At 42.3% G+C, this 25,442-nt stretch overlaps 2 protein-coding genes across 3 annotated transcripts in view; both read left to right on the plus strand.

Moving 5' to 3' along the window:
* mamdc2a (MAM domain containing 2a) overlaps positions 1–18,505 on the plus strand; it is a 40,993-nt gene extending 22,488 nt beyond the window's left edge. The window contains exons 9-14 of one of the 2 annotated variants that reach the window (XM_051696025.1): positions 269–534; positions 7,476–7,572; positions 8,295–8,450; positions 8,586–8,839; positions 9,702–9,786; positions 18,113–18,505. In XM_051696025.1, coding sequence (XP_051551985.1) covers positions 269–534; positions 7,476–7,572; positions 8,295–8,450; positions 8,586–8,839; positions 9,702–9,786; positions 18,113–18,174 — 920 coding nt within the window. In that variant the 3' untranslated portion in view covers positions 18,175–18,505. Of the gene's footprint in view, positions 1–268; positions 535–7,475; positions 7,573–8,294; positions 8,451–8,585; positions 8,840–9,701; positions 9,787–18,112 lie in introns of those variants that run through there. The other variant, XM_051696027.1, reaches the window with a different exon arrangement.
* Positions 18,506–18,604: 99 nt separating this feature from the next.
* On the plus strand, positions 18,605–23,487 carry si:ch211-117c19.1 (myogenesis-regulating glycosidase). Its single transcript, XM_051696029.1, has 2 exons — positions 18,605–20,713; positions 21,173–23,487. Exons 1-2 carry the CDS (start codon positions 20,703–20,705, stop codon positions 22,956–22,958), a joined length of 1,797 nt encoding a protein of 598 aa, XP_051551989.1. The 5' UTR covers positions 18,605–20,702; the 3' UTR covers positions 22,959–23,487.
* Positions 23,488–25,442: the final 1,955 nt, after the last annotated feature.

Below are 25,442 nucleotides of genomic sequence, written 5' to 3' on the forward strand. Positions count from 1 at the left end.
TACTTATGTACTTATGTGATTTTTTTCGTTTTTTATTTTTAATAAATTTGCAAAGATTTCAAACAAACTTCTTTCACGTTGTCATTATGGGTAATTGTTTGTAGAATTTTGAGGAAAATAATGAATTTAATCCATTTTGGAATAAGGCTGTAACATAACAAAATGTGGAAAAAGTGAAGCGCTGTGAATACTTTCCGGATGCACTGTAAATGCAATGAGAGGGATCTCTCAATCTCTAACATCTGTAAACTGTCCTTTACATCCACAGGGTCTTTTCTACTGGCCAATACTCGTTTTACCTCTCGCCCAGGGTATGTGGGTCGCCTTTTTGGACCCTACCTACCAGGGAACCACAAATACTGCCTCAGGTTCTACTATGCCCTGCATGGCTTCATGAAAATAGATAATGCTTTGGCACTGTACGTCTATGATGAAAACAATGTCGCTCAGGAAAAAATTTGGACTGTGTCTGAAAATTCTAAAGATGTTTGGACAGAGGTGGAAGTCACCTACCAGAAGCCAATGTCTACTAAGGTAAGTCTAAAATGGATGGATGAATTGTTGGTCAATAAATGAGAGAGATTTGTAGCTCTTATAGATTAAGGCTGCATTCTGTTTATGGCTGCTTTTACTTATTTTAGTGTTGAGTGGAGTAAAAAAATTATATATTGTACAGTATATAATAAATCGGTCTGATGATAAATAACATGAAGGTTTAAGTGTTGATGGAAGGACACTGTGCTGAATGATAAGTACAAATACAGTTTTAATGCTTTTTTGTTTTAATAATGCATTTTCTTATCATTTCCAAATGATAAGCCACCACAAATCTTTAACTGCACTTTCGGTCACCCCTTAAATTAATTTAAAAGGACTTAAATGGAATTATTGTACTAAGCTCAAGGATTCTGATTTTAAGTGAGAATAATTCAAAAGCAAAACTCTTTTTAATACAGGGTCTGGCTACTGACATAGCACATAAACCCCCCATAAATAGCTTTCCCATTTGTGGAATTTCATTGTGCATTCTCAAAATGTCAAAGAAATGTAAAAGAAATACCACAGTAAAATCGTCCTGGTTACTTTCGTAACCTCCGTTCCCTGATGGAGGGAACGAGACGTTGTGTCGATGTAGTGACACTAGGGGTCACTCTTGGGAGCCCCAAAAACCTCTGATCTTTGAAAAAAGGCTAATGGGAATTGGCGAGTGGAATTTGCATGCCACTCCCTATACGGGTATATTTATACGGGTATAAAAGGAGCTGGCTCTCAACCACTCATTCAGGTTTTGTGCTGAGGAGCCGAGACAAGGTCCCAGCCATTTCAGCAGGTAGTTCGGTGTTGTGGCAAGAGGGACACAACGTTTCATTCCCTCCATCAGGGAACGGAGGTTACGAAAGTAACCAGGACGTTCCCTATCTGTCACTCACTTGATGTTGTGTAGATGTAGTGACACTAGGGGTCCCTATACAAAATGGCACAACGACTGAACTGTGTTACGTGGACTGGCAGTGCGAGACGGGCAGACTGCTGTGTGCCTCTTATGAGCGTCGAACGGTCCCTTCGGGGACAAGTCGACTGCCCAAAAAATAGGGACAGGCTAGCCCAGCCGCGGCCTCTTTTCCTCTTTTTTCTCCCCAAAAAGAGTGGAATTTTGTTTACCGACTGGGGGCCATAAGTGTCTATGTCGGGGGGGGTGTCACTCCCAAGGGGAAGACACTGCGGAGACCACACCCCGCCCGGGGGGTGGGGTATTTTGAGTGGAAATACGTCACATGGTCTTACCGAGTCTTGTCAGAAGTATGTCATGTGGAGAAGTCCCATGATAGGTCCTACCTGAGGGGGGAGGAGCTCTACAAACATGGTGACCGGGGGCAGAGGAACACAAGGAAGACATAGTTTACCGACAGGGAAACGATTTAGCGAAGATATATCACATGGGGTCACCTATGGGGAACCGGCGCATGTGGAGCACCTACCCCAGTACAGGGCTTAGTTAGCACATGTACTGGGCCGGCAGCAAGTTTCTCCGCAAACTTGCCTGCCACAGGGCTAAGGAGGAAATTCATCCAGGGATCACAACTTTGTGAACGTGACTGGCAGTCAAAGCTCATGTCTTCACCTCAGGAGAGGGGAAAGGTGCTATGTGCAAGCGGTACACCAGGCCAGCTGACCTGGAACTTACCTGCTCGTACCTGACAATACACGGGACAAGACCAGCTCAACCCGGAGATTGTAGAACCTCGCAAAGGTGTTGGGTGTTGCCCAGTCCGCTGCTCTGCAGATGTCTGCTAAAGAGGCGCCATTGGTCAGGGCCCAGGAGGCCGCCACACTCCTAGTAGAGTGGGCTCGTAGCCCCACGGGGGGCGGCATGTCCTGAGTGTGATATGCCATCATGATGGCGTCAACGACCCAGTGGGTGATCCTCTGTTTGGAGACAGCGCTCCCTTTCCGCTGACCGCCAAAGCAGACAAAGAGCTGCTCGGAGCTTCTAAAACTCTGCGTGTGATCCAAATAGATATGTAAAGCACGCACCGGACACAACAACGCCAAGGCTGGGTCTGCCTCCTCCTGGGCAGCGCTTGCAGGTTCACCACCTGATCCCTAAATGGGGTCGTGGGAACCTTGGGCACATAGCCCAGTCGGGGTCTCAGGATCACGTGAGAGTAGCCCGGACCGAACTCCAGGCACGTTTTGCTGACAGAGAACGCCTGCAGGTCCCCTACCCTCTTGATGGAAGTGAGCGCAGTCAGGAGGGCTGTCTTCAGAGAGAGTGCCTTTAGCTCAACTGAATCCAGGGGCTCGAAGGGAGCTCCCCGTAAACCCCAAAGGACTACCGAGAGGTCCCACGAGGGGATGAGGCGCGGTCTGGGGGGATTCAAACTGCTAGCGCCTCTCAGGAACCTGATGATCAAGTCGTGCTTCCCCAAATACTTACCATCTACTGCATCGTGATGTGCCAAAATGGTGGAGGGGGACAGCTGCCCCTCCAGCCTCTCCTGCAGGAAGGAAAGCACCGATCCGACTGCGCATCTCTGGGGGTCTTCGCATCGGGAAGAACACCACTTAGTGAACAGACACCACTTCAAGGCATACAGACGCCTCGTAGAGGGAGCCCTAGCCTGAGTGATCGTGTCTACCACCGCGAGTGGTAGGCCACTTAGGTCTTCCGCATCCCATCAAAGGGCCAGACGTGGAGATTCCAGAGGTCTGGTCACGGGTGTCAGATGGTGCCCCGTCCCTGAGAAAGAAGGTCCTTCCTCAGATGAATTTGCTGGGGAGGGGGAGCTGTCACGAGGAGCGTGAGGTCCGAGAACCACGTCTGGGTGGGCCAGTAGGGTGCTACTAGAACAACCTGCTCCTCGTCCTCCCTGACCTTGCACAGGGTCTGTGCAAGTAGGCTCACTGGGGGAAACGCATATTTGCGTAGTCCCGGGGGCCAGCTGTGTGCCAGCGCGTCTATACCAAGGGGTGTCTCGGTCAGGGCGTACCATAGCGGGCAGTGGAAGGATTCCCAGGAAGCAAACAGAATCGACCCCAAATCAGCTGGACCACCTGGGGGTGGAGTCTCCACTCTCCCCTGAGCGTAACTTGTCATGACAGTGCGTCCGCGGCGGTGTTGAGGTTGCCCGGGATGTGAGTGGCTCGCAGTGACTTGAGGCGCTGCTGACTCCAGAGGAGGAGACGGCGGGTGAGTTGTGACATGCAACGGGAGCGTTGGTGTAGCATACATCAACCTTGGCGGTTGATGTATGCTACCGTCGCTGTGTTGTCCGTCCGGACCAACACATGCTTGCCCTGGATCAATAGCTGGAGCCTCTGCAGGGCGAGCAGTACTGCCAACATCTCGAGGCAGTTGATGTGCCAACGTAGTCGCGGGCCAGTCCAAGAGCCGGCCCCAGCCTGTCTTGGAAGCGTCTTTTGTAACCACGACATGCCTAGAGACCTGCTCTAGGGGAACCCCTGCCCATAGAAATGCTAGGTCGGCCCAAGGGCTGAAGAAGCGGTGACAAATCGGCGTGACGACCACGTGATGTGTCCCGTGGCACCATGCCCATCTCGGGACTCGAGTCTGAAGCCAGTGCTGAAGCGGTCTCATATGCATCTACCCAAGCAGTGTGGCCACCGCTGAGGATGCCAAATGCCCCAGGAGCCTCTGAAAAAATTTCAGTGGGACTGCTGTTTTCCATCTGAATGCCTTCAGACAGTTCAGCACCGACTGTGTGCGCTCGTTCGTGAGTCCAACTCCAAATTGAGAAAAGAGATGCTCTGAACCGGGGAGAGCTTGCTCTTTTCCCAGTTGACCGAAACCCCAGCCGGCTGAGGTGCATGAGCACCAGGTCCCTGTGCATCCCAGAGTGAGCTAGGATTAGCCAGTCATCTGAGGATGTGGACACCCACTTCCCTTAGCGGGGCAAGGGCTGCCTCTGCGACCTTTGTGAAGACGCAAGGGGACAAGCACAGGCCTAAGGGGAGGACCTTGAACTGGTATGCCCGTCCCTCGAAAGCAAACCGCAGGAAGGGTCTGTGTCGAGATAAAACTGAAACGTGGAAGTACGCGTCCTTCAGGTCTACCGCCGCGAACCAATCTTGATGCCGGAAGCTTGCTAGAATGTGTTTTGCATCTTGAACGGGAATCTGTGCAAAGCCCGGTTCAATACTCGCAGGTCCAAGATTGGCCGCAACCCACCGCCTTTCTTCGGTATGATGAAGTAGGGGCTGTAAAACCCTTTCTTCAACTCGGCTGGAGGATCTCAGAAGGGTAGCGTTCTCTGCACACAGGGTAGGGTACTGAACCCGGGCGGGCACCTGGTGAACTGAATCGCATAGCCAAGTCGGACGGTCCGGGTCAGCCATCGTGATGGGTTGGGAAGCGCAAGCCACGCGTCCAAGCTCCGGGTGAGGGGGACCAAGGGGAAAATCTCGTCTGACGTACCAGTGGGTGGGGCGGAGCGGTGGGGCGGAGCCTGAGGCACCATGTTGAGAGGGCTCGAGCCCCGTAGCACTTACCTGGCTCCTGACACCCACCATAGGATCGGCCGGGGAAGGGGGAGGAGGACTATCGTCCCCGCAGTCCATCAGAACCAACCTGGTGTGGGTGTGTTTGTGCCACAGCTGGGCACGGTGGGCCCGCCGCTGGAGCGCCAAACCTACCGAAATGGGACGGTCGTAACGACGGCCGTGCGCACCGGATATGTGACCCAGGGAACAAGAAAACCGCTCTTTTGTTGAACTTTTGGGTACCGCAGCCTCTTGGGCATGCGGCGAAATTAAATGAAAATGAAACAAAAGATTCTCCTCCCGGCCCTCCACCGGGGGATAAGGTGGTCTGTCCACCAGCTCCAGAGCAGCGGGTCTCCTTGTCCCTGGGTCGCCCGTCTCAGGGGCGCTTCGAAGCCTTCCTCGGGTTCTTGGCGGCCGGGCCGCGGGGGCGGGCTGCGGCAGAGCCGGTGCTGTTGCTGCAGGAGGATGCCCTTGGCGATGAGCAGACGGGGTGTGGGGTCTTGAACCGCGCCGGGGCAGGATATGTTGGATAGCCTCCATCTGCTGCTTCACCGCCGAGAACTGCTGGGCAAAATCCTCAACGGTGTCACGAACAGACCAACCTGGGAGATGGGGGTGTCAAGGAACCGTGCCTTGTCAGCCTCCCTCATCTCGACCAGGTTGAGCCAAAGGTGGCGCTCCTGGACCACCAGGGTGGACATCGCCTGCCCGAGAGACTGCGCCGTGACCTTCGTCACCCGGAGAGCGAGGTTGGTCGCCGAGCGCAGTTCCTGCATCAATCCCAGGTCAGAACTACCCTCTTGCAGTTCTTTTAGAGCCTTGGCTTGGTGTACCTGCAGGAGAGCCATGGAGTGCAGGGCAGAGGCGGCTTGTCCAGCGGCACCGTAGGCCTTAGTCACCAGAGACGACATAAACCTACAGGCCCTGGACGGGAGCTTCAGGTGACCGTGCCAGGTGGCGGCGCTCTGTGGGCACAAGTGCACGCTCCACCTGGGGAATCACTGAATACCCCCTGGCCGCCCCACCATTGAGGGTAGTGAGAGCGGGGGAGCTGAAAGACTGGGATTGGGTAGTAAAAGGTCGTGGGGCGTGGCCGTGAGCGGCGCTCTAGGCCCAGGAGCCAATCATCGAGCTGCAAGGGTTCAGGGGAGAGTGGAGGGTTCCACTCTAGCCCAACACTCGCAGCCGCCCGGGCATGCATGCCCGTCAGCTCTGCGTCGGCCTGAGACTGGGCGACCATACCCAAAGGAGGAAGCCCAGCCAAAGCCTCCGTGTCAGACTGGACGAACCTGCTCTCCGATACTGCGATTGAGAGCTCATCGTCTTCCCGAGCTCTGAATAAGAGGTCGAACTCGCCCTGAGACAAGCTGGCAGTTTTATCCGAGAGCCTTATCAGGGCAAGCGAGCGTGCTGAGGAATGGGAGGTCCATGGGGGCGTTACCCAGTGGAGGTGCTCCCACTGAAGTCCCCAAATCACCCCCAGTGCTAACTGACGCGGCCTCATACTTGTAGGTAGAAGGACCGAGGCGGGGAGCCGCTGGGGTGACATTCCCTCTTACGAAGGAAAGCCACGACCGCAACGTTTCCATAGTCATATTCTCGCAATGAGGACATGACCCATCCACGAACGATGTCTCCGCATGGGCAGCGCCCAGACACGTAAAACAGCGATCGTGGCCGTCAGAAGCGGAGAGGTAACGACCGCAACCAGGAATAATACACAAACGGAAAGCCATCTTTAAAAAGACTTTCCCGTAAATGCCACTCTTTTAGGAGAAGAAAATATACTCTTTCTAGAGAATATACTCTTTTAGTTTGCCAAGTGCCCAGGGGCGTTCTCTGCACTCCACATGTGCAGAGGGGGAGAAGCCACTGATATTCGCCGTAAAATCCAGCAGATTGAGGTGAGTACAGGCAGCGGAGGAATTCAGCTCACTGAGCACAACTGCTCGGCGCCGAAGAGAAAATCTGAATGAGTGGTTGCAAGCCAGCTCCTTTTATATCCGTATGTCCGGGGGATTGGCATGCAAATTCCCCTCACCAATTCCCATTGGCCTTTTTTCAAAGATCAGAGGTATTTGGGGCTCCCAAGAGTGACCCCTATTGTCACTATATCGACACAACGTCGAGTGAGTGACAGATAGGGAACAAAAGGTTTGTGTTTTAAATTTAATTTTACAAATGTTCTAAAGACAAATGACTTTGGTTATAGATTATTTGTGTCTTCTTTCAAATAATTTTGAAAAAAACTCTTCAAGTTATTTGATTCCATGCCAAAAGTTAATGAATAGCTTTTTCAAGAAAAGTTCTGTGTTCAGTTGGTTCAATTACAAGGGTTCAGGACAGATACCCAATGATAATGATGTTTGAATAGTTGATTGACAACACTTTTGATGAGAAATTTTATTATTGGTCTGAATTTACTTGTCTTATTATTTGTGTTCTTACCTTTTTATTGAATTCCCTTTAAGATAGCATTTGTCAGCATCTGCAGAAATTTCTGGGACTGTGGACTTGTATCTCTTGACGACATCTCAGTGACCCTTGGAGACTGTCAGGTCACTACAGGTATGTCCCTCTTTCTAGAGTAAAAGAGTTGTAGGAAAACATTTTCTTTTTGGAAAATTTTGTTAGAACAACTCATTGCTCTTTGCATACTTCCAAATGGAGATCAACTAAAAATCTTAAGAACTGAACAGTGTACTGAACTGAAAATTTCCATTCACATATGCATCATGAATATTTTGGTTCACAAAGTATTTGTTCTATCTTCTAATGATAAATGTTACCCTATATTTGGCCTTATATTTAGAATTGCCCTATGATAACATGGCATTTGACCCAGGTTTCTTGCTTTTATCCACTGGAAACCCGTGATTCATGGAAGATTTAAGGTCTCATTGCTCATTTGTTCTATTAAAGGGTAAGCTTTATTACTTAGAGGTTGCTTAGCAAAAGTTACTTGTCTGTGTTTTGAACACTTTTTAAATAATGTGGCTTAGAGAATGGGCAAGGCCCTCGTCTAAGGTTCTTAAATATGCTGTTTATAGATATATATTCCATGGCAATGGAGAACATCTGCCCTCAAAAACGTAGAAATTAAATGGGCAGTACCGGCTGTGGTGGACAGAAATAGACAAGAATTTGAACCATTTCACTTATGTGTAGTGTTTACAATCATGAAAATAGAGTATGGTCTAATAACTTTCAAACAGTTTTATAACTGCTGCTCTATTTTATAATGCATATGATTGAACTTAGCATTTATCATAGATTTGTGCTCTGTTTAGGACCACTGAAGCCACCTCCTGGACATTGTAACTTTGAAACTGGCGACTGTGGCTACACCCAGAAAAATAAAAATAACAAGGGACATTGGTTACGGATTAGGGGACAGACACCCACCTCCTACACAGGACCCAAAGGGGACCACACCATAGGGGTAGGTGAGTCAACTCTCTTCTTCAGTGCAAATGCAGAGATATTGCAATTTAACACAAAAACATTTGTGAAATGCTTTATAATCATTGTTGATTTTACCAGACAGTGCACACTAAGTCTTGTGCTGCTCTGACTTCAAGGTTACTTCATGTACATTGAGGCGTCCCACATGTTACCCAGTCAGTCTGCCCAGCTGATGTCCACTGAACTCAGGGGTTCAACCGGACCTCAGTGCCTGATCTTCTTCTACCACATGTATGGCTCGGGCACAGGGACCCTGAGCGTGCTGCTGCATAAGGGGGACAGAGAGAGGTTGCTTTGGACAAGACAAGGGGAACAAAGCATGTCCTGGATGAAGGCAACAGTGGATTATGAGTGTTACACAAGGCACTGGGTTAGAGACACACATACTCCCTTTCTTGTTGAAAACTGTTTTTGGTAATGTCCATATCAAAGCAATTTATCAAAACTTTAAAAGGCAGTTTGATCACTGAGAAGAAGGTACTTTCATGCAAGGAAACTGATGGAGTATCAAAGTACCACATTTGAACATAATTTTGTTACTTGGTTTTTGTTTTGCATATTAAATTCTCTGAAATGTTTAAAGGGAAGGTTCACCCAAACATGAAAATTCTCTAATGATTTACTCACCCTCATTCTATCCTAGAGGTGTATGACTTTTTTGTTTGCAGAACAAAAATTAAGATTTTTTAAAGAATATTTCAGCTCTTTAGGTCCTCACAAAGGAAGTGAAATTTTGAAGCTCCAAAATACACATAAAGGGAGCATAAAAGTAATCCATATGACTCCAGTGGTTAAATCCATGTGTTCAGACATGATATGTTAGGTGTGGGTGAGAACAGATCAATATTCAAGTCATTTTTATCATAAATTCTCCTTTCTGCCCAGTAGGGGGCAATATGCATTAAGACTGAGGGAGGTGAATTTAAGAACTTAAATATTGATCTGTTTCTCACCCACACCTATCATATGACTTCTGAAGACATTGATTTAACAAATGTGTTGTATGGAGTACTTTCATGTTGCCCTTGTGGATTTTGGAGATTCAAATTTTTTTCACCCATTCACTTGCATTGTATGGACCTACAGAACAGAGACAATCTTCTAAAAATCTTTGTGTTCAGCAGATGAAAGAAAGTCATACACATCTGGGATGGCATGAAGGGGAATAAGTGATGAGAGAATTTTCATTTTTGGGTGAACTATTCCTTTAATGTCTCCCTAATTGTTTGCAGATTATATTTGAAGCCATCAGAGGATCTTCAATAAGGAGTGACATTTCTATTGATGATATTGTGTTTAAAAAGGGACCTTGCAAAGGTGAGTGAAAAAAAACAATTTGGTACCAAAACACCAATACAGTTTTGCTCAAATACAATTTCCTGTTTTACTCTTACATAAATGGGAATTAAAATGAATGGCTACATAAGTGACTTCTTCTGTGCTGAAGTCTGCATTTAAATTTAAATAGATAAAATGAAGGTTAAACCGGAAGTGTCAGTGGCTCATGCATCACCTCATTTCCGATGGCTCAGTTGTGTCATACAGTGGCTTCTTTTACTTGATGTAATGCAACATCCTGTGTGAGGTCAGTTGGCTGCACTGCTGCAGTGCAGTTAAAGAAAGAGGGGGAAGCAGTTGTTTTTTAACCGCATTTCCCATACAACGGGTTTGTGGAAGGGATTACATAATGAAATTGCAAATACTTGATTCTGTCTGTTGGATCACAGAGGTTGCAGTATTATGGGACCCTGTAAGACATAGAATAATGCATTGGCAGTGCTGGGTAGATTACTTCTGAATTGTAATCTGGTACTGATTACAAATAACATGACAAAAAAATTTATTCAGTAATGTTATCTCTTGGATTGCATTTTAAGGTAATCTGCTGTGATTGCTTTTAGATTACTTTTGGATTACTTCTGATCTAATTTTTGTTTATTTGATGTCCCATGCATTTTAGTAGGATTAGCTGGTATTATTAAAGCCTGCTCACACATTCAACGACTTTATCGCTTGAAGTCACTAGTCTCTGTACTGTGAAGTTGCTAGTGGGCGTTCCTACTGATGTTGCTCTAACGTTATTGGTGGACGGCACGTCTAGCCATGTCTTTTAACAATATAATCACAGATGACACATTTTGTCGGTACATCTAAGATTTCATTCCAATTTGACAAGTAATTAGTTTTCTTGTGAAAAGTGTTTTATATTAAACTACAGCAGTGCTCACACTGAAAAAAAACAACAAAAAAAAACATTTTCTTTCAATTAGTATTTTTGTCTTGTTTTCTAGTAAAAATATCTAAATATTCTTAACCTTGTGCAATCCTGTGTCCTTCTGCATGGACATTGTGTTTTGTTTTTCACTATATGCTAAGCATAATTTCATTTAATCTAAACTGACTGATCTCAGTTCAGAACACTGGGCTGTCAGTAAAGGGTTCAAATTTTGAAACACCGAGTCATGTGACAAAACAATATGGCACCGATCACAGCAGAGTTTGTCTATGAGAGAAATGCCAACTAAATTACATCTGGTAATAAACCTAATTAAGTTTTTACATTGAAACCTATTTGAGTCAAAAGACTAGAGTCTCTAATTTCATCTGATATCCGATATCCATCTTTTTAAAATGCCACGCTGTTATACACAATGACCACTGTAGTAGACAATAGTGCTAGTTTTTCATTAGAAGTCCTGTATTAACTGCATTTTCACATTGAGGGGAAATTGTTTTTGCTTTCAGTGGCTTTATATGGAGTTAGGATGAAAATAAGGTGCATTTCGCACTGTTCTGAGACCAGTGCAGACAGACAGCACACTGGAGGTTACAGTGCATTCATAAAGTATTCATTCCCCTTTATTTTTCACATTTTATTATGTTGCAACCTTATGCTAAAATGTTTCAATTATTTTTTCACATCAATCTACACTCCATACTCCATATTGACAAAGCAAAAAACAGGTTTTTGATAACTTTGCAAATTTATTAAAAAGAAAAAAATTAAATATTACATAGACATAAGTATTCAGACCCTTAACTCAGTACTTAGTTGAAGCACCTTTGGCAACGATTACAGCCTCAAGTCTTTTTTGGTATGATGCGAAAAGCTTTGCACACCTGGATTTGGGGATTTTCTGCCATTCTTCTCTGCAAATCCTCTCAAGCTCTCTCAGGTTGGATGGGGACCGTCGGTGGACGTCCATTTTAAGGTCTCTCCAGAGATGTACGATTGGGTTCAAGTCCGGGCTCTGGCTGGGCAACTCAAGGACATTCACAGAGTTGTCCCTAAGCCACTCTTGCGTTGTCTTGGCTGTGTGCTTAGGGTCATTGTCCTGTTGGAAGGTGAACCTTCAGCCCAGTCTGAGGTCTTGAGCACGCTTAAGAATATCTCTGTATTTTTCTACGTTCAGCTTTCCTTCAACTCTAACCAGTCCCCCAGTCCCTGCCGGTGAAAAACACCCTCACAGCATGATGCTACCACCACCATGCTTCACCGTTGGGATGGTATTGCACAGATGATGAGCGGTGCCTGGTTTTCTCCAGACATGATGCTTGGAATTGAGGCCAAACAGTTCAATCTTCATTTCATCAGACCAGAGAATCTTGTTTCTCACAGTCTGAGAGTCCTTTAGGTGCTTTTTTGTGTCTTGCACTGAGGAGAGGCTTCCATCTGGTTACTCTGCCACAAAGCCCAGATCGGTGGAGTGTTGCAGTGATGGTTGTCCTTCTGCAAGTTTCTCCCATCTCCACACATGATCTCTGGAGCTCAACCAGAGTGACCATCGGGTTCTTGGTCACCTCTCTTACCAAGACCCTTCTCACCCGATTGGTCAGTTTGGCCAGGCGGCCAGCTCTAGGAAGAGTCCTGGCTGTATATGGATACAGACAAATCATATAGAACAGTGACATCAATCACAGAAACTTCTCCTCTGTCTTGCCTTCACTCTATGCCATTATTTCACAGTAGACGGATGGCATGGGTTCCACTGACATCAACTTCACTCCTATTGTTTGTTGCTGTTGAAAGTTGCTCCTCATTTGCATAAAGTTAAACTATTCTCAACATTCTGAACATCCCACATCTGCTCACCAGAGTATGCTGTCACTTGTGTTGCCAGCTCTCATCGAAAATGAATGTGATCAGGTCATTTGTCGCTTTAAAGTCAGGCCTTAAAGTGCAGCGCTATGCGATACGATATAAGCACAAAGTCAGTGAGCTTGGCCATGAAGTTTTTATAATTTAATTCAAATGTGCGCTATGTTTAGGCGCAAGTGGGTTGGCGAAATTGTGCACAATGTGCTAAAGGGCTGGGCCAAGTGCAATTTAACTTTAAGGTTCTTCTCCAGTTATTGCACCATCTGCATCTTATTATTGTGATAGGGACTGGAGCGGTCACAAGGAGAATCACACCAGAGAGAAGGAATGTCATTCCAAAAAGATGTTCAATCCATCAGAGGTGCAAAGTGTGCAAATAAATAAGTTTAGAAGCGAGCATAAAACATAAAAAATAAAAAAAGAACAGGTACTGTACTAAGAACAGTACCTACTCCCCTCCCTAAACAATGGAGCTGGAGTATATTGCACTCAAGCAGCACTAGCAACCATGTCCATGTGCTCAAACACTAGTCGACCATCTTTATTTCCCTATAGTGGCGGCTGGGTTAAATAGAAAAATTTCACACCATTTCTAATTGGAACATACCATTTAGTTTAACTTAAAATTAACTCTCACCTCTCCATTCTTAAATACAATATAATTGAATACATACATAAAAGCAAAAGACACATGAGAGTTAAAAACAAAACCAATAAATAGGACGGATAAAACATTTGCACAATAAATCCCCAATAAATATTGCAAAATGGTGAGTAAAACAATAAAGAGGTCCTTTGAACATAGTAAAATACTGTGATGGAGACCAACTCACAGGCTCTCCATCACATTATACAGTACATTCCATTTCCTGTCAAACAACGTTAATACAAATTAAGATAGCCTATTCATAAAAACGTGGTAGTGTAAATGGGCTGTATGCAATGCAGAAGAGAAATATGAACCATTTGTGTATACGCTCTTATGCGCAATAACTACATCCTTGCTGTGAACTCTCTCTCATTTTGTCTGCCAGTGTTCCAGTGCGATTGTGTTTAGTCGTGAAATACTACAGAGGATGTTTGTGCTTCCTCTTGCCTCAAGGAATCCCCTGCTGTGTGACTGTATTGTTGGCTGCACTGCTCCAAACTGTGATTTATGTGTTGTATGTGTTCTCTATCTGTCTCTCTGGGACTGTTTGCTCTCATCCTGCCCGTTTGGTGGTAAAATATGAAATGTCTGAACTCTACCCACACAAACACATATAAGTACAATGGACCACGGTAATTTGTTATAAACTTGTAAAATAACAACCTTAATGTACTCTATATTGCCGTATGCCATTATATTTCTATATAAACTTTACAATCAATCAGTGTATTACAAAAATAATACCAGTATTAAATGCATTGAACACCAAAGGAAATACATATGCTTATATAGGACCCACATTTGCAGTCTAGGGGATGCCTTGGAAATTATCTTATAATTAAAAAAAATCAACAAATTTTTTACTAGTAGTTCACATGATAGAAGACACCTTAACTGAGGAATATCTGGAGTGTTAGATCAAAAAACTACTTCATGTAAAAATGATCTCTTAACTAGACGCCGAGTCATTTTTTGACCCACATGTACGTTATACGGTTAATAAACATTTAAAACATTAAAAAAATCCAAAATTTACATTTGAAACAGTCCTAACTCACTAAAATGGCATTAATTATGGGTTTAAGCCCGAAGGGCTAGAAACCCTATTGTTTTTGTCAGGATTTGTATTAATATTATTATTATTTTTCTGCCCTAAAACTGATCGTGCAGACCAAACAATAAGGCCTAGAGACTTGAAACTTTCAGGGATGGTAGTACTCCGGCTGGCTAGCCATACACATGGAATCGACCCATAGGTGGCACTATAGTGAACAAAAAACAAACAAACAAACAAAACAAAAAAAATCAAATTTTGGGCCATAACTCTTGAATCGTAAGGGCTAGAAACAAAATTCTTTTTTCCAGTGATTCCTTGCGCCATGGACAATTTTAGCTCTGCCCCCTCGTTTTCCCACAATTTTTTATTTAAAAAAAATAAAAATAAATAACGTACTCGTCCTAGGCCGTTCGCCCGATCGGAACCAAACCGGTGCAGAAAGAGTCCCAATATGAAAAGTTATCAAACGGATTTTGAACTTTTGATTTAGCATCAAACGGTACACCAAAACGTACGTAGTGGGCATGGCCACTTTTACTAAAATGGTTATAATTTTTGAACGGATTGAGATATTATCACCAAATTTGGCACACTTATGTATGGGGTCATTTTGAGGACACACAGAAAAATACATACCTCTGCCTCTTGGTGATGCTATAATAATTAAAAAATTAAAAATGGCTCTAACTATGGAACCGTTTGTCCGATCGACTTTAAATTTTGCATGCAGTGTCTTTGTCAATGAGAACAGTCACATATCTTCAAAAACATGGCCGTCATCAACCAATCAGCTTTTAGCAGCTATTTGACAAGGTTAAAAAAGGCATATCGAAAAGAAACGTGGTAGGCCTATTTGTCTCTTGGCCCGAGAGGTCTGTGCAAAATTTGAAAAACATTTGCCACCGGGAAGCACTATCGTGTTTTAAATGCGTGTAAATCGATGTATATACGGCTGTCTTTCACAAACAAACACGTTATTCATATCATACGATCAGAACCAAACCGGTGCAGAAAGATTCTCTGGAGTCCCAATATTAATAATTATCAAAAAAAGTTTGAACTTTCAAATCATCATCGCAAAGGTATGCCAAAACGTATGTAGGGGCGTGGCCACTTTTACTAAAACAATTATAACTCTTGAACAGAATGAGATTTTAACACCACATTTGGTACACATATGTATGGGGTCAAAAACTTGCGTATCTCTGCCTCTTGGTGGTGCTATAATAATTCAAAATCTAAATATGGCTCTAACTATGGAACACTTGATCCGATCGAATGGAAATTTTGCATGCAGTGTCTTTGTCTAAGGTGACATCAAGTTCTATTAGGACAGCTTTAAAAACATGGCCGCTATCGACTAATTATATTTTAGCAGCTATTTGAACTAGTCCTAGGCCATTCACCTGATCGGAACCAAATCATTGCAGAAAGGTTCTCTGGAGTCCCAATCTCAATAATTATCAAAAAAAGTTTTAACTTTCAATGCACTGTTGCAAAAGTTCACTAAAACGTACAAAGTGGGGGTGGCCACATAGTTAAAACTATTGAATGGAATGAGATAACATCACCACATTTAAAACACCTATCTAGGAGGTCAATCTGAGGACACATGAGAAAAATTGGGGACCTCTGCCTCTTGGTGGCGCTATAACACTCAGAAATGTAAAAAATACCATAATTCTGTGCTACCTAACCTGATGTTTCTGAAAATTAGGGCACTTTATAATTGTTTTAGTTGCAAACAGACTGTCTAATTAATACTTAATATCTGTTACATATGTACTTAAATGACCTTAAAGGCTTGAACCCTCGCTGCTTGCAGCTATTTTTTATTATATTTATTTCTAGCAAATGCATGTTTTTTAAATAAACTTTTCAAACTAAATTTTTTTTAGCATCTCTTATTGAATTATGATGCCTATGCTCACGTTTTTAAATAATGATAACTTTTAATGAAAAAAAAAGTTCTTATGAGTTGCGATAAGATAGGGGTTGTCAGGGGACCAAAAATCTTAATGGCGCCCGTGCATGTAAATGTGGTCAAAGTATTGACAGAATAATATATATAAATACTGAATAAAAAGATATAGAAGCCTCAGCAAAGTCAAATGATGTCCACATAGCAAACTAACAAGAAACTATGCTTCTAACCTCAAGTGTAGAGCTGTAGTTCCAGATTTCGGAAACACCCACTGATATATATATATATCAGTGGAAACACCAAATCATTGAACTATGTTGGTAATGATGGAACTTGCGACCATAGTTGAAGAAATAAAAAAACGTGTCAGCTGTAGGCTGTTTTAGAATGAAAAATGTAAAACATTTAAAAAGTTTTAAACAGTTTACTGCAGTTGCCTGACTAATATAATCAGATAATCCATAAAAAGTAACTTTAATCTGATTACGAGCATTTTAAAATGTTATTTAATCACAAAAGTTTATTTTTTGTAATCTGATAACTACTACCCAGCACTCTGTATTTGTAATGTAATATATATATATATATATATACACTATATTGCCAAAAGTATTCGCTCATCTGCCTTTAGACGCATATGAACTTAAGTGACATCCCATTCTTAATCCATAGGGTTTAATATGACGTCGGCCCACCCTTTGTAGCTATAACAGCTTCAGCTCTTCTGGGAAGGCTTTCCACAAGGTCTAAGAGTGTATTTATGGGAATTTTTGACCATTCTTCCAGAAGCGCATTTGTGAGGTCAGACACTGATGTTGGACGAGAAGGCCTGGCTCGCAGTCTTCGCTCTAATTTATCCCAAAGGTGCTCTATCGGGTTGAGGTCAGGACTCTGTGCAGGCCAGTCAAGTTCTTCCACACCAAACTCGCTCATCCATGTCTTTATGGACCTTGCTTTGTGCACTGGTGCGCAGTCATGTTGGAACAGGAAGGGGCCATCCCCAAACTGTTCCCACAATGTTGGGAGCATGGAATTGTCCAAAATCTCTTGGTATGCTGAAGCATTCAGAGTTCCTTTCACTGGAACTAAGGGGCCAAGTCCAGCTCCTGAAAAACAACCCCACACCATAATCCCCCCTCCACCAAACTTCACAGTTGGCACAATGCAGTCAGACAAGTACCGTTCTCCTGGCAACCGCCAAACCCAGACTCGTCCATCAGATTGCCAGATGGAGAAGCGTGATTCGTCACTCCAGAGAACGCGTCTCCACTGCTCTAGAGTCCAGTGGCGGCGTGCTTTACACCACTGCATCCGACGCTTTGCATTGCACTTGGTGATGTATGGCTTGGATGCAGCTGCTCGGCCATGGAAACCCATTCCATGAAGCTCTCTACACACTGTTCTTGAGCTAATCTGAAGGCCACATGAACTTTGGAGGTCTGTAGCGATTGACTCTGCAGAAAGTTGGCGACCTCTGCGCACTATGTGCCTCAGCATCCGCTGACCCCGCTCTGTCATTTTACGTGGCCTACCACTTCGTGGCTGAGTTGCTGTCATTCCCAATCGCTTCCACTTTGTTATAATACCACTGACAGTTGACTGTGGAATATTTAGTAGCGAGGAAATTTCACGACTGGACTTGTTGCACAGGTGGCATCCTATCACAGTACCACGCTGGAATTCACTGAGCTCCTGAGAGCGGCCCATTCTTTCACAAATGTTTGTAGAAGCAGTCTGCATGCCTAGGTGCTTCATTTTATACACCTGTGGCCATGGAAGTGATTGGAACACCTGAATTCAATTATTTGGGTGGGTGAGCGAATACTTTTGGCAATATAGTGTATATATATATATATATATACACCTTTTCCTTTTAACTCTTCTTTCTTTCTCTCTCTCTCTCTCTTTCTGTAGATCCTGGAGACAGCATCCCATACTCAGGCTTCTCTGAGAATTTTAATGAGATTGAGTACTGAGCAAGGCCTTGGAGTGCTGATGTGTGTTTTTATTTGCATGTCAATGGGGACAGGCATTGAGACAGCTTGGGAACTTTTTATTTTTGTGTACTTTGTTTAGAGAATATCAGAAATTACTTTTAATTTCTGTAATGTGTTGACATTGCTTAGCAGCATGCTGCTGGGTAGCTTAAATGGATTGTTAAATTTTTTGCTGATGTGAACATTTTCTTGTTTCGTTTAACACTGACAAGTGTCCAGTTGTATACATTCTCACTCACAGTGTTACATTTATTAAAAATAACTTGTTTTTGATTGAAAAACATTTTGTCATGTTTTTTTTTTATTTTTTATAAACAATCCCATATAGAAATTCTCAGGGCTTCTAGAAATACAAGAGAAATTGCTCTTTTTTCATTTTTTTTTTCATTGATTGCATTTACAATGATACATGTTACTGTAACTAATGTATTGTGAACTTTGATTCCGTCTGGACTTAGGTCAATATTACATCACCTTTGTTGGAAGTTACTGCGGTTTTCTTTTTCATCCATCTTGATGTAATGTACTGCCATCTGGTGGAATGAGTGTGTTATGAGACAAGGGTGCATCCTTTGTATATTTATGGGAAAATAACAGTTCTTTAAACGCTAAAACAAAACTCCCAAACGATTTTCTGATCTACATATTGATTTCAGATTTTTTTTTTAAAATTGTATTAAGTTTTGGACGTTTTTATTTTCACTTAAATAAATAATAAAATAAAAATTCTTTCGGTGTGCCACCAACTCTTAAAATACTACATTACCCATGATGCACACAAACCGGTCAAACTTGCCTCTGTTAACGAGCGTCAAAGTCAGATGTGCAGTTGTAAATTGGTATTACACAAGAGAGTGATGTCTTAAAACATTTTTGTTTTTTCCGTGTAAGCCGTTTCCGAAGATAGCGTCATCAGTCATCAGTCTTCAAGACAAGGCGAGCTGTACACGAATATGGAAAATTAAATTAGTCATATTATTTTTTAGGGTAGCGTTTCCTTCCGAACGACCGCACTGGACATGCAAATGTAAGTAATTTTCTGAAACAAAAGTATTTTCTCTCCACCTGTCTGACGACGTCACAACCACGTAAAAAAGTTGAGCTTATTCATTTGTTGAATATTACGAAATTCTTTAGCATGACTTATGAAAAATATGCATTGCTTATTGCATAAAGATGTATGGTATCTTAATTTATTTCTCCACTGGGCAAATAGAAATTAATTATCCTTATCTTTCCCAATAATGGATACTTCAGAAAGTATGAAATGGAACCATTAAAAGTTATGAAACCTCTTTCTGAATCCTCCCTTCTGCTGGTCAGACTTGTCGTGGTCTGTGACTCATTGTCTGTATTCATTTAGGATCAGCGCTTGCACCCTTTTTCAGTACTTTGATAGCTTGAGAACCATGATAAGGATGTCAGGCTTCTACTAAAACTAGTATTGGTATTCTCAACAACTCCACATCATTCAACACTGGAAACTCAAGTGTTTAAATTACAACATATTCTGTAATAGGTTTGCTTAGTTCTTTCACACAGCAACATGCATTCTGTGGCAAATATCTATAAAATCAATAGGGTGTGCCAATTACAGGACAGCATCACAAAGCTGAATTGAAACTGTATGCTCAATACATGCCTAGAGGTCTATAGTGCAACAACAAAAGCTTGAATCTGCTTCTGTGTTTCAGTGATGTTCACAAACAGTTTTTTCATGCATTTTCTCATATATCTCAAGAAAAAAAATCAAACATTTTCACTTAAATGTGAATGTTGTTTTATCTTTGAAATCATAGTGCATCAAATCAAAACATTGTACTTTTGCAAACTGCTGATGCATAGCCTCAGTCACCAAAATATTGTTGAATTATTGTTAGCCTATTTGGTCTTGATGAGCAGTCATTAGTAATGATGAGCAGATGAGAACCAAATGAGATCACGTTAGCAATGTTTCAGACAGGTCTCTGTATAGCAGACTATGGTTCTGTTGGTAAAGAAGTATTTTAAAAAAAAATCATACTTTTGCTTTTAAGTTTTCTTAACATGTCTTCTAGGCATGCTTTTGCTTCCAGATGTGGATACGAACTGCAAAATTATCAAGATGTCCTAGCCAGCTACAGCTTCAGCCATGCACATCACATCTGCAGTGCACCAAAATTGCCCACTTCTGCAAATGAGATGATGGTAGATTTGTATTTTTTTTTAAAGGCTGTGTATATATAAGAGTTGTAAGGATGTATCAGATCGTATCAGCAACTGTTGGGGATATTGGCATTGGTGCCATGAGTCATTACTCGTTACCTAAGCGGAAGAGAGTGGGCAGACTTAGTCGTCCAGCAATAGCAGCGAGCGTGCTTGGAGTCATACTAGTTCTTGCTGCCATGGTAGCGTGATTCTCCTATTGGGCTTCTCTTCACAAGGCCGACCTTCTGACAACTGAACGACTAGACCTTAAAAAAGATGGTTTTGTCATCCGGAACCAAGCTGGAGTTGTCATTTTCAGAATGGCATTCAGGTAATTAATTCAGGTTTAATTTTTTAAAATGCTTTTATTTAGGTTTTGTCCCAACAAGTTCACACAAAGAACTTTTTATTTTTCTATTATTTGCTATTATCAGATGGCGTGTGACATGATGCCCATCTGACTTGCATTAGGTTCATTTCTTAAAGCTAAATTGACAATTTTCCAATCCGAGTTTCCCATCCTTTAATAGCAACATGTCCACACTTTTCTCTGCCATTCTTCTAAAGCCCTGTTGACTACTGCTAGCCTGCTCAAAATATTGGATAATTTAATGCACGTGCTGTGTGCACATTTTTACGTCATGTTTCTGTTTATTGTTAACAATAATAAATTAAGAATTATCTGAAATTGAATCCCACGCCACATTAAATCTAATCGGGTCCTGTGGGCATGCAGATCTCTCTAGTGACAGTATTTCTCATAATTGACAGTGCATTTGTATTATCTTAGGTCTGGAACCCTTGATCTGGATTCGTGTTCAAAAGAGGGAAAAATTCTCAGCTGTGACAAATCTAATGCTGGGAATATACATTTCTTCATAGAAACAGTAAAGCCTAAAGACACAGTCATGTGCTATCGCGTGCGTTGGGATGAGCTGGAGGAGCAACGGTCGGTGGAGCATGACATGTCCTTCAGTGGTTCACATTGGTATGGTGGTGCAGAGACTTGGTCACAGCATTGGCCAATAGTTGTGGAGGGACAGCAAGCACCCAAGCCTTTCATTACAGGTGATATCTATTCAAATCATCAAGCTTTTGGTGGCATCTTGGAGCGCTACTGGCTTTCCTCCAATGCAACAGCCATAAAAATTAATGACTCTGTTCCGTTTCACCTTGGCTGGGATGAAACTAACAGAACTCTGCGGTTCCAAGCTCGATATGACAACAGTCCTTATAGGTCAGCCCCCGATCAGCCCCATGGTGTTATACTAAGCTATCATGTATGTGTTGGGCTTGATGTCACCTCCATACACAAGTACATGGTACGTCAATATTTCAACAAGCCTTATAAGGTTCCCTCAGAAGCTGTTTTCAGACAGCCAATCTGGTCGACCCGGGCCCTAGTAGAAGTTAATCAGGAAATAATTTTGAAATATGCATCTGATATCCAAAAACATGGCTTTAACTGCAGTCACCTGGAGCTGTTTGACAGATACACTAGTGGCTATGGGGAGTTTGAGTTTGATCCCATCAAGTTTCCCAATGTCTCAGCCATGTTTCAAAAACTAAGGAAAGATGGTTTCCAGGTAACCCTATGGACTCATCCATTTGTCAACTATAATTCTGTAAATTTTGGCATTGGAGTAGAAAGAGGTCTTTTTGTACGAGTGTCTAGTGGCCAGCTTCCTGCCTTGGTGCGTTGGTGGAATGGTATTGCTGGCATTTTGGATTTCACAAATCCAGAAACTCGAGACTGGTATGGCTCAAATCTCCGCACCCTCAAGAATAAGTATGGAGTGGCTTCTTTTACCTTTGATGCTGGAGAAACTAGCTACTTACCCCAGCAGTGGAGCACCTTCATTCCTCTGCAAGATCCGAGTACTTTCACCCGCCGCTACACTGAGATGGCAATACCGTTCAATGACCGTGCAGAGCTGCGGACAGGCTATCAGTCTCAAAACATCTCCTGCTTCTTCAGAATTATTGACCGTGACTCTCTATGGGGATATGATCTTGGTCTCAAATCTATAATCCCAGCTGTACTTACAATAAGTATTTTAGGCTACCAGTTTATTCTACCAGACATAGTGGGTGGAAATGCATATGCAAACCACACTGAGGGTGTCAGTGGGCTTCCAGATCGTGAGCTGTACATCCGTTGGCTAGAGCTCTCAGCTTTCATGCCAGCTATGCAGTTCTCACTTCCACCATGGCTCTATGATGAAGAGGTAGTGAATATTGCCAAGAAGTTCACTGCCCTCCATGATACGCTTGTAGCCCCTAGGATTCTAGAACTTGCTGGCGAAGTGCTCTACACTGGGGATCCCATCCTTCGTCCTCTTTGGTGGATTGCTACAGATGATGAGGCAGCTTACAAAATTGACTCTCAGTTCCTTATAGGGGATGATCTTCTGGTAGCTCCTGTACTTGAACCAGGCAAACAGGAAAGAGATATATACCTTCCAGTTGGCAGATGGAGAAGTTACAAGGGGGAGTATTTTGAAAAATGCCCTATATACCTTACTGATTACCCAGTGGACTTGGATGAGATTGCTTACTTTGTGTGGTCAGGATGATTGTAATTATATAGGGAAATGGGTCCAAGGAACACCACAATACTGTTGTAATATTGAATAGTAAACCTTTTTTTTTTCTTTTTTTTTTTTTTACATTAATGTGTATGTATTAAAATGAGTCATTTTTAATCCCAGTCATATGTTTTGGGAATGTCTATTTATAAATAATCTCTGCACTCAAGTTTGCAGAACTTTGGAAGATGACTGGGATCTATATTACCCCAGACACATGCTTGTGTCTACTAAATGATGATACTTCCCTGAATTTTGGATTAATTAACAAATAATTATTTTCTTTGGCTTTATAGCAGCAAAGAAGACAATTTTTGAAATTTGAATGGGTACAAATGCAAATACGCAGTAGCCTATTTAGTTAATTTCCCATGGACAGTGCAGGCCTGGCTGTGGTTTAAGAGGATATCCGTGACTCCACACTTATTCTCTTCTTAATAGTCCTACTTTACATTTGCTTATGAATACATGTAACATTTTTAAGTTGTGCTGGCAATCTCAGTTCTTTTGTTAATGTGTTGCGTTTGTGTTTGTATTTGTTTTCTGAATCTTAATAAAAACAGATCATCTAATAAATAAATACATGAATAAAATTCATAGTTTTATACAGATAGCATCAGTAAGGTTAAGGTTCTAGTTTGTCCATATTTTGATATTGTGTAAAGCTAAAGAGATTTATAGCCTGGCATATTTCCAGATGCACTGTGCAGTCAACCACACTTTCAGCATGTTTAAAAGATGATTTAGGATCACAGTGGAGATTTACAGTCCTGGTAGGGTGTGTCAAATACGATGTTCTGTGGCATCCTCCACTGTATAACGCTTAGAATTGGCCGACATTGCAGACTTTTTGCGGGTGCATTTGCGCTGTTGGCTGATCTGCGTAATTCCTTTAGTGAATGGGGAACTATACCAGTGCAGAGAGCGCATACTAAAAAATAGCGCATTCACCGGGCGCAATTCATTCTTAGCGAATCCCCCAAATTGTGGTAAAATCCCCTCAGTTATAGGATTGTTTTGGGAGCAAAAACCATCAAAAAAGCAGACCCAGGCTGGGTTTCCCAATAACATTGCAATTTAAGCATGTATGATCAACTTAAATTTGCTCATTATTTTAAGATAGAGTAACACCTGTTTCCACAACCAGCATGTAGATCACTCATTATAAAATAGAACTACAGAATTTAATTACAGAAATAATGATGGCTTTAGATAGACAGGGTTTCAAATGTATTCTCAACTTCATAGAGATAAATGAGTGATGCAAGAAATGCATGTAACATGAATGCACGTGATGTGCATCATTATAAGGGGCTCTCACGTAGCCTTAAATTTTGTTTCTTTGGCTGGGACCTGAACAGATGCACAAAGAACAGGATTAAAATGACGGATATCAGTACTGATCTATAGACCTATCTAAATATTAATAGATCATCTGGTTACAGTTCTAGGCACTGTGCACTTGTAGCATTACTGCCATTATGCAGCATGCAATTTGTGACATGTTAACAGACTGACTATTTGAACATCCATTGGAGGGAGGAAGAAGAGGAGGAGGAAAAAGAGAGAGAGTGAATCACTCATTGCACACTCTCACTCTAATCTCATTTATTAACCATATTTTAATTGTTTATTTTGGCCTAGTTATTTAAGTTGCAGGGTCACATTACTCACATATGTCTACTAAATAAATCTGTTTAATAAGAACATATCTTTCTATTGCTATTATGGTTATGCATTATTACATATAGGCTACTATATACAATTATGTGTCATGTAAATTTAGATCTATATTTAGACCTAATTTAGACCTATCACGTCGCATGCAAGACTGCAGAGACTGCCTATTGATTTCAATGCAATTGTTTTTCACTTTTTAATCCTCTGAAATGGTGTACAATGGCTTTCCAATTATCAAAATATATGAATATAATTTATTAAATGTCCTTTTGTATCCGATAAACTGAAAATTATTTTCATAACACAATTTTGTTTTTAAATGACTTAATTATGTGGTAATTCATATATTGTATGTACTGTATAGTGTTCTCCATTAGCAAACTTCATTTTCCATGTTCAAAGACAGCCTGTCATCTTCAAACCAATGACTTTGCTGATAGTTATTTGCCATGTATGTACACTACCGTTCAAAAGTTTGGGGTCACTTGCCTGAAATGTTTCTCATGATCTTAAAAACCTTTTGATCTGAAGGTGTATGCTTAAATGTTAGAAATTAGTTTTGTAGACAAAAATATAATTGTGCCAACATATTAATTTAATTACAAAAATGTTTTTGAAATGGATGACTTGGACCGAATAATTAAGAAAAGCAGCCACTAAGTGCCCAGCTTATAGATGGGAACTCCTTCAATACTGTTTATAAAGCATCCCAGGGTGATACCTCAAGAAGTTTGTTGAGAAAATGCCAGGAGTACATGTCTGCAAATTCTAGGCAAAGTGTGGCCACACTGA

The sequence above is a fragment of the Myxocyprinus asiaticus genome, chromosome 4, assembly GCF_019703515.2.
Source record: "Myxocyprinus asiaticus isolate MX2 ecotype Aquarium Trade chromosome 4, UBuf_Myxa_2, whole genome shotgun sequence".
NCBI classification, from domain to species: Eukaryota; Metazoa; Chordata; class Actinopteri; order Cypriniformes; family Catostomidae; genus Myxocyprinus; species Myxocyprinus asiaticus.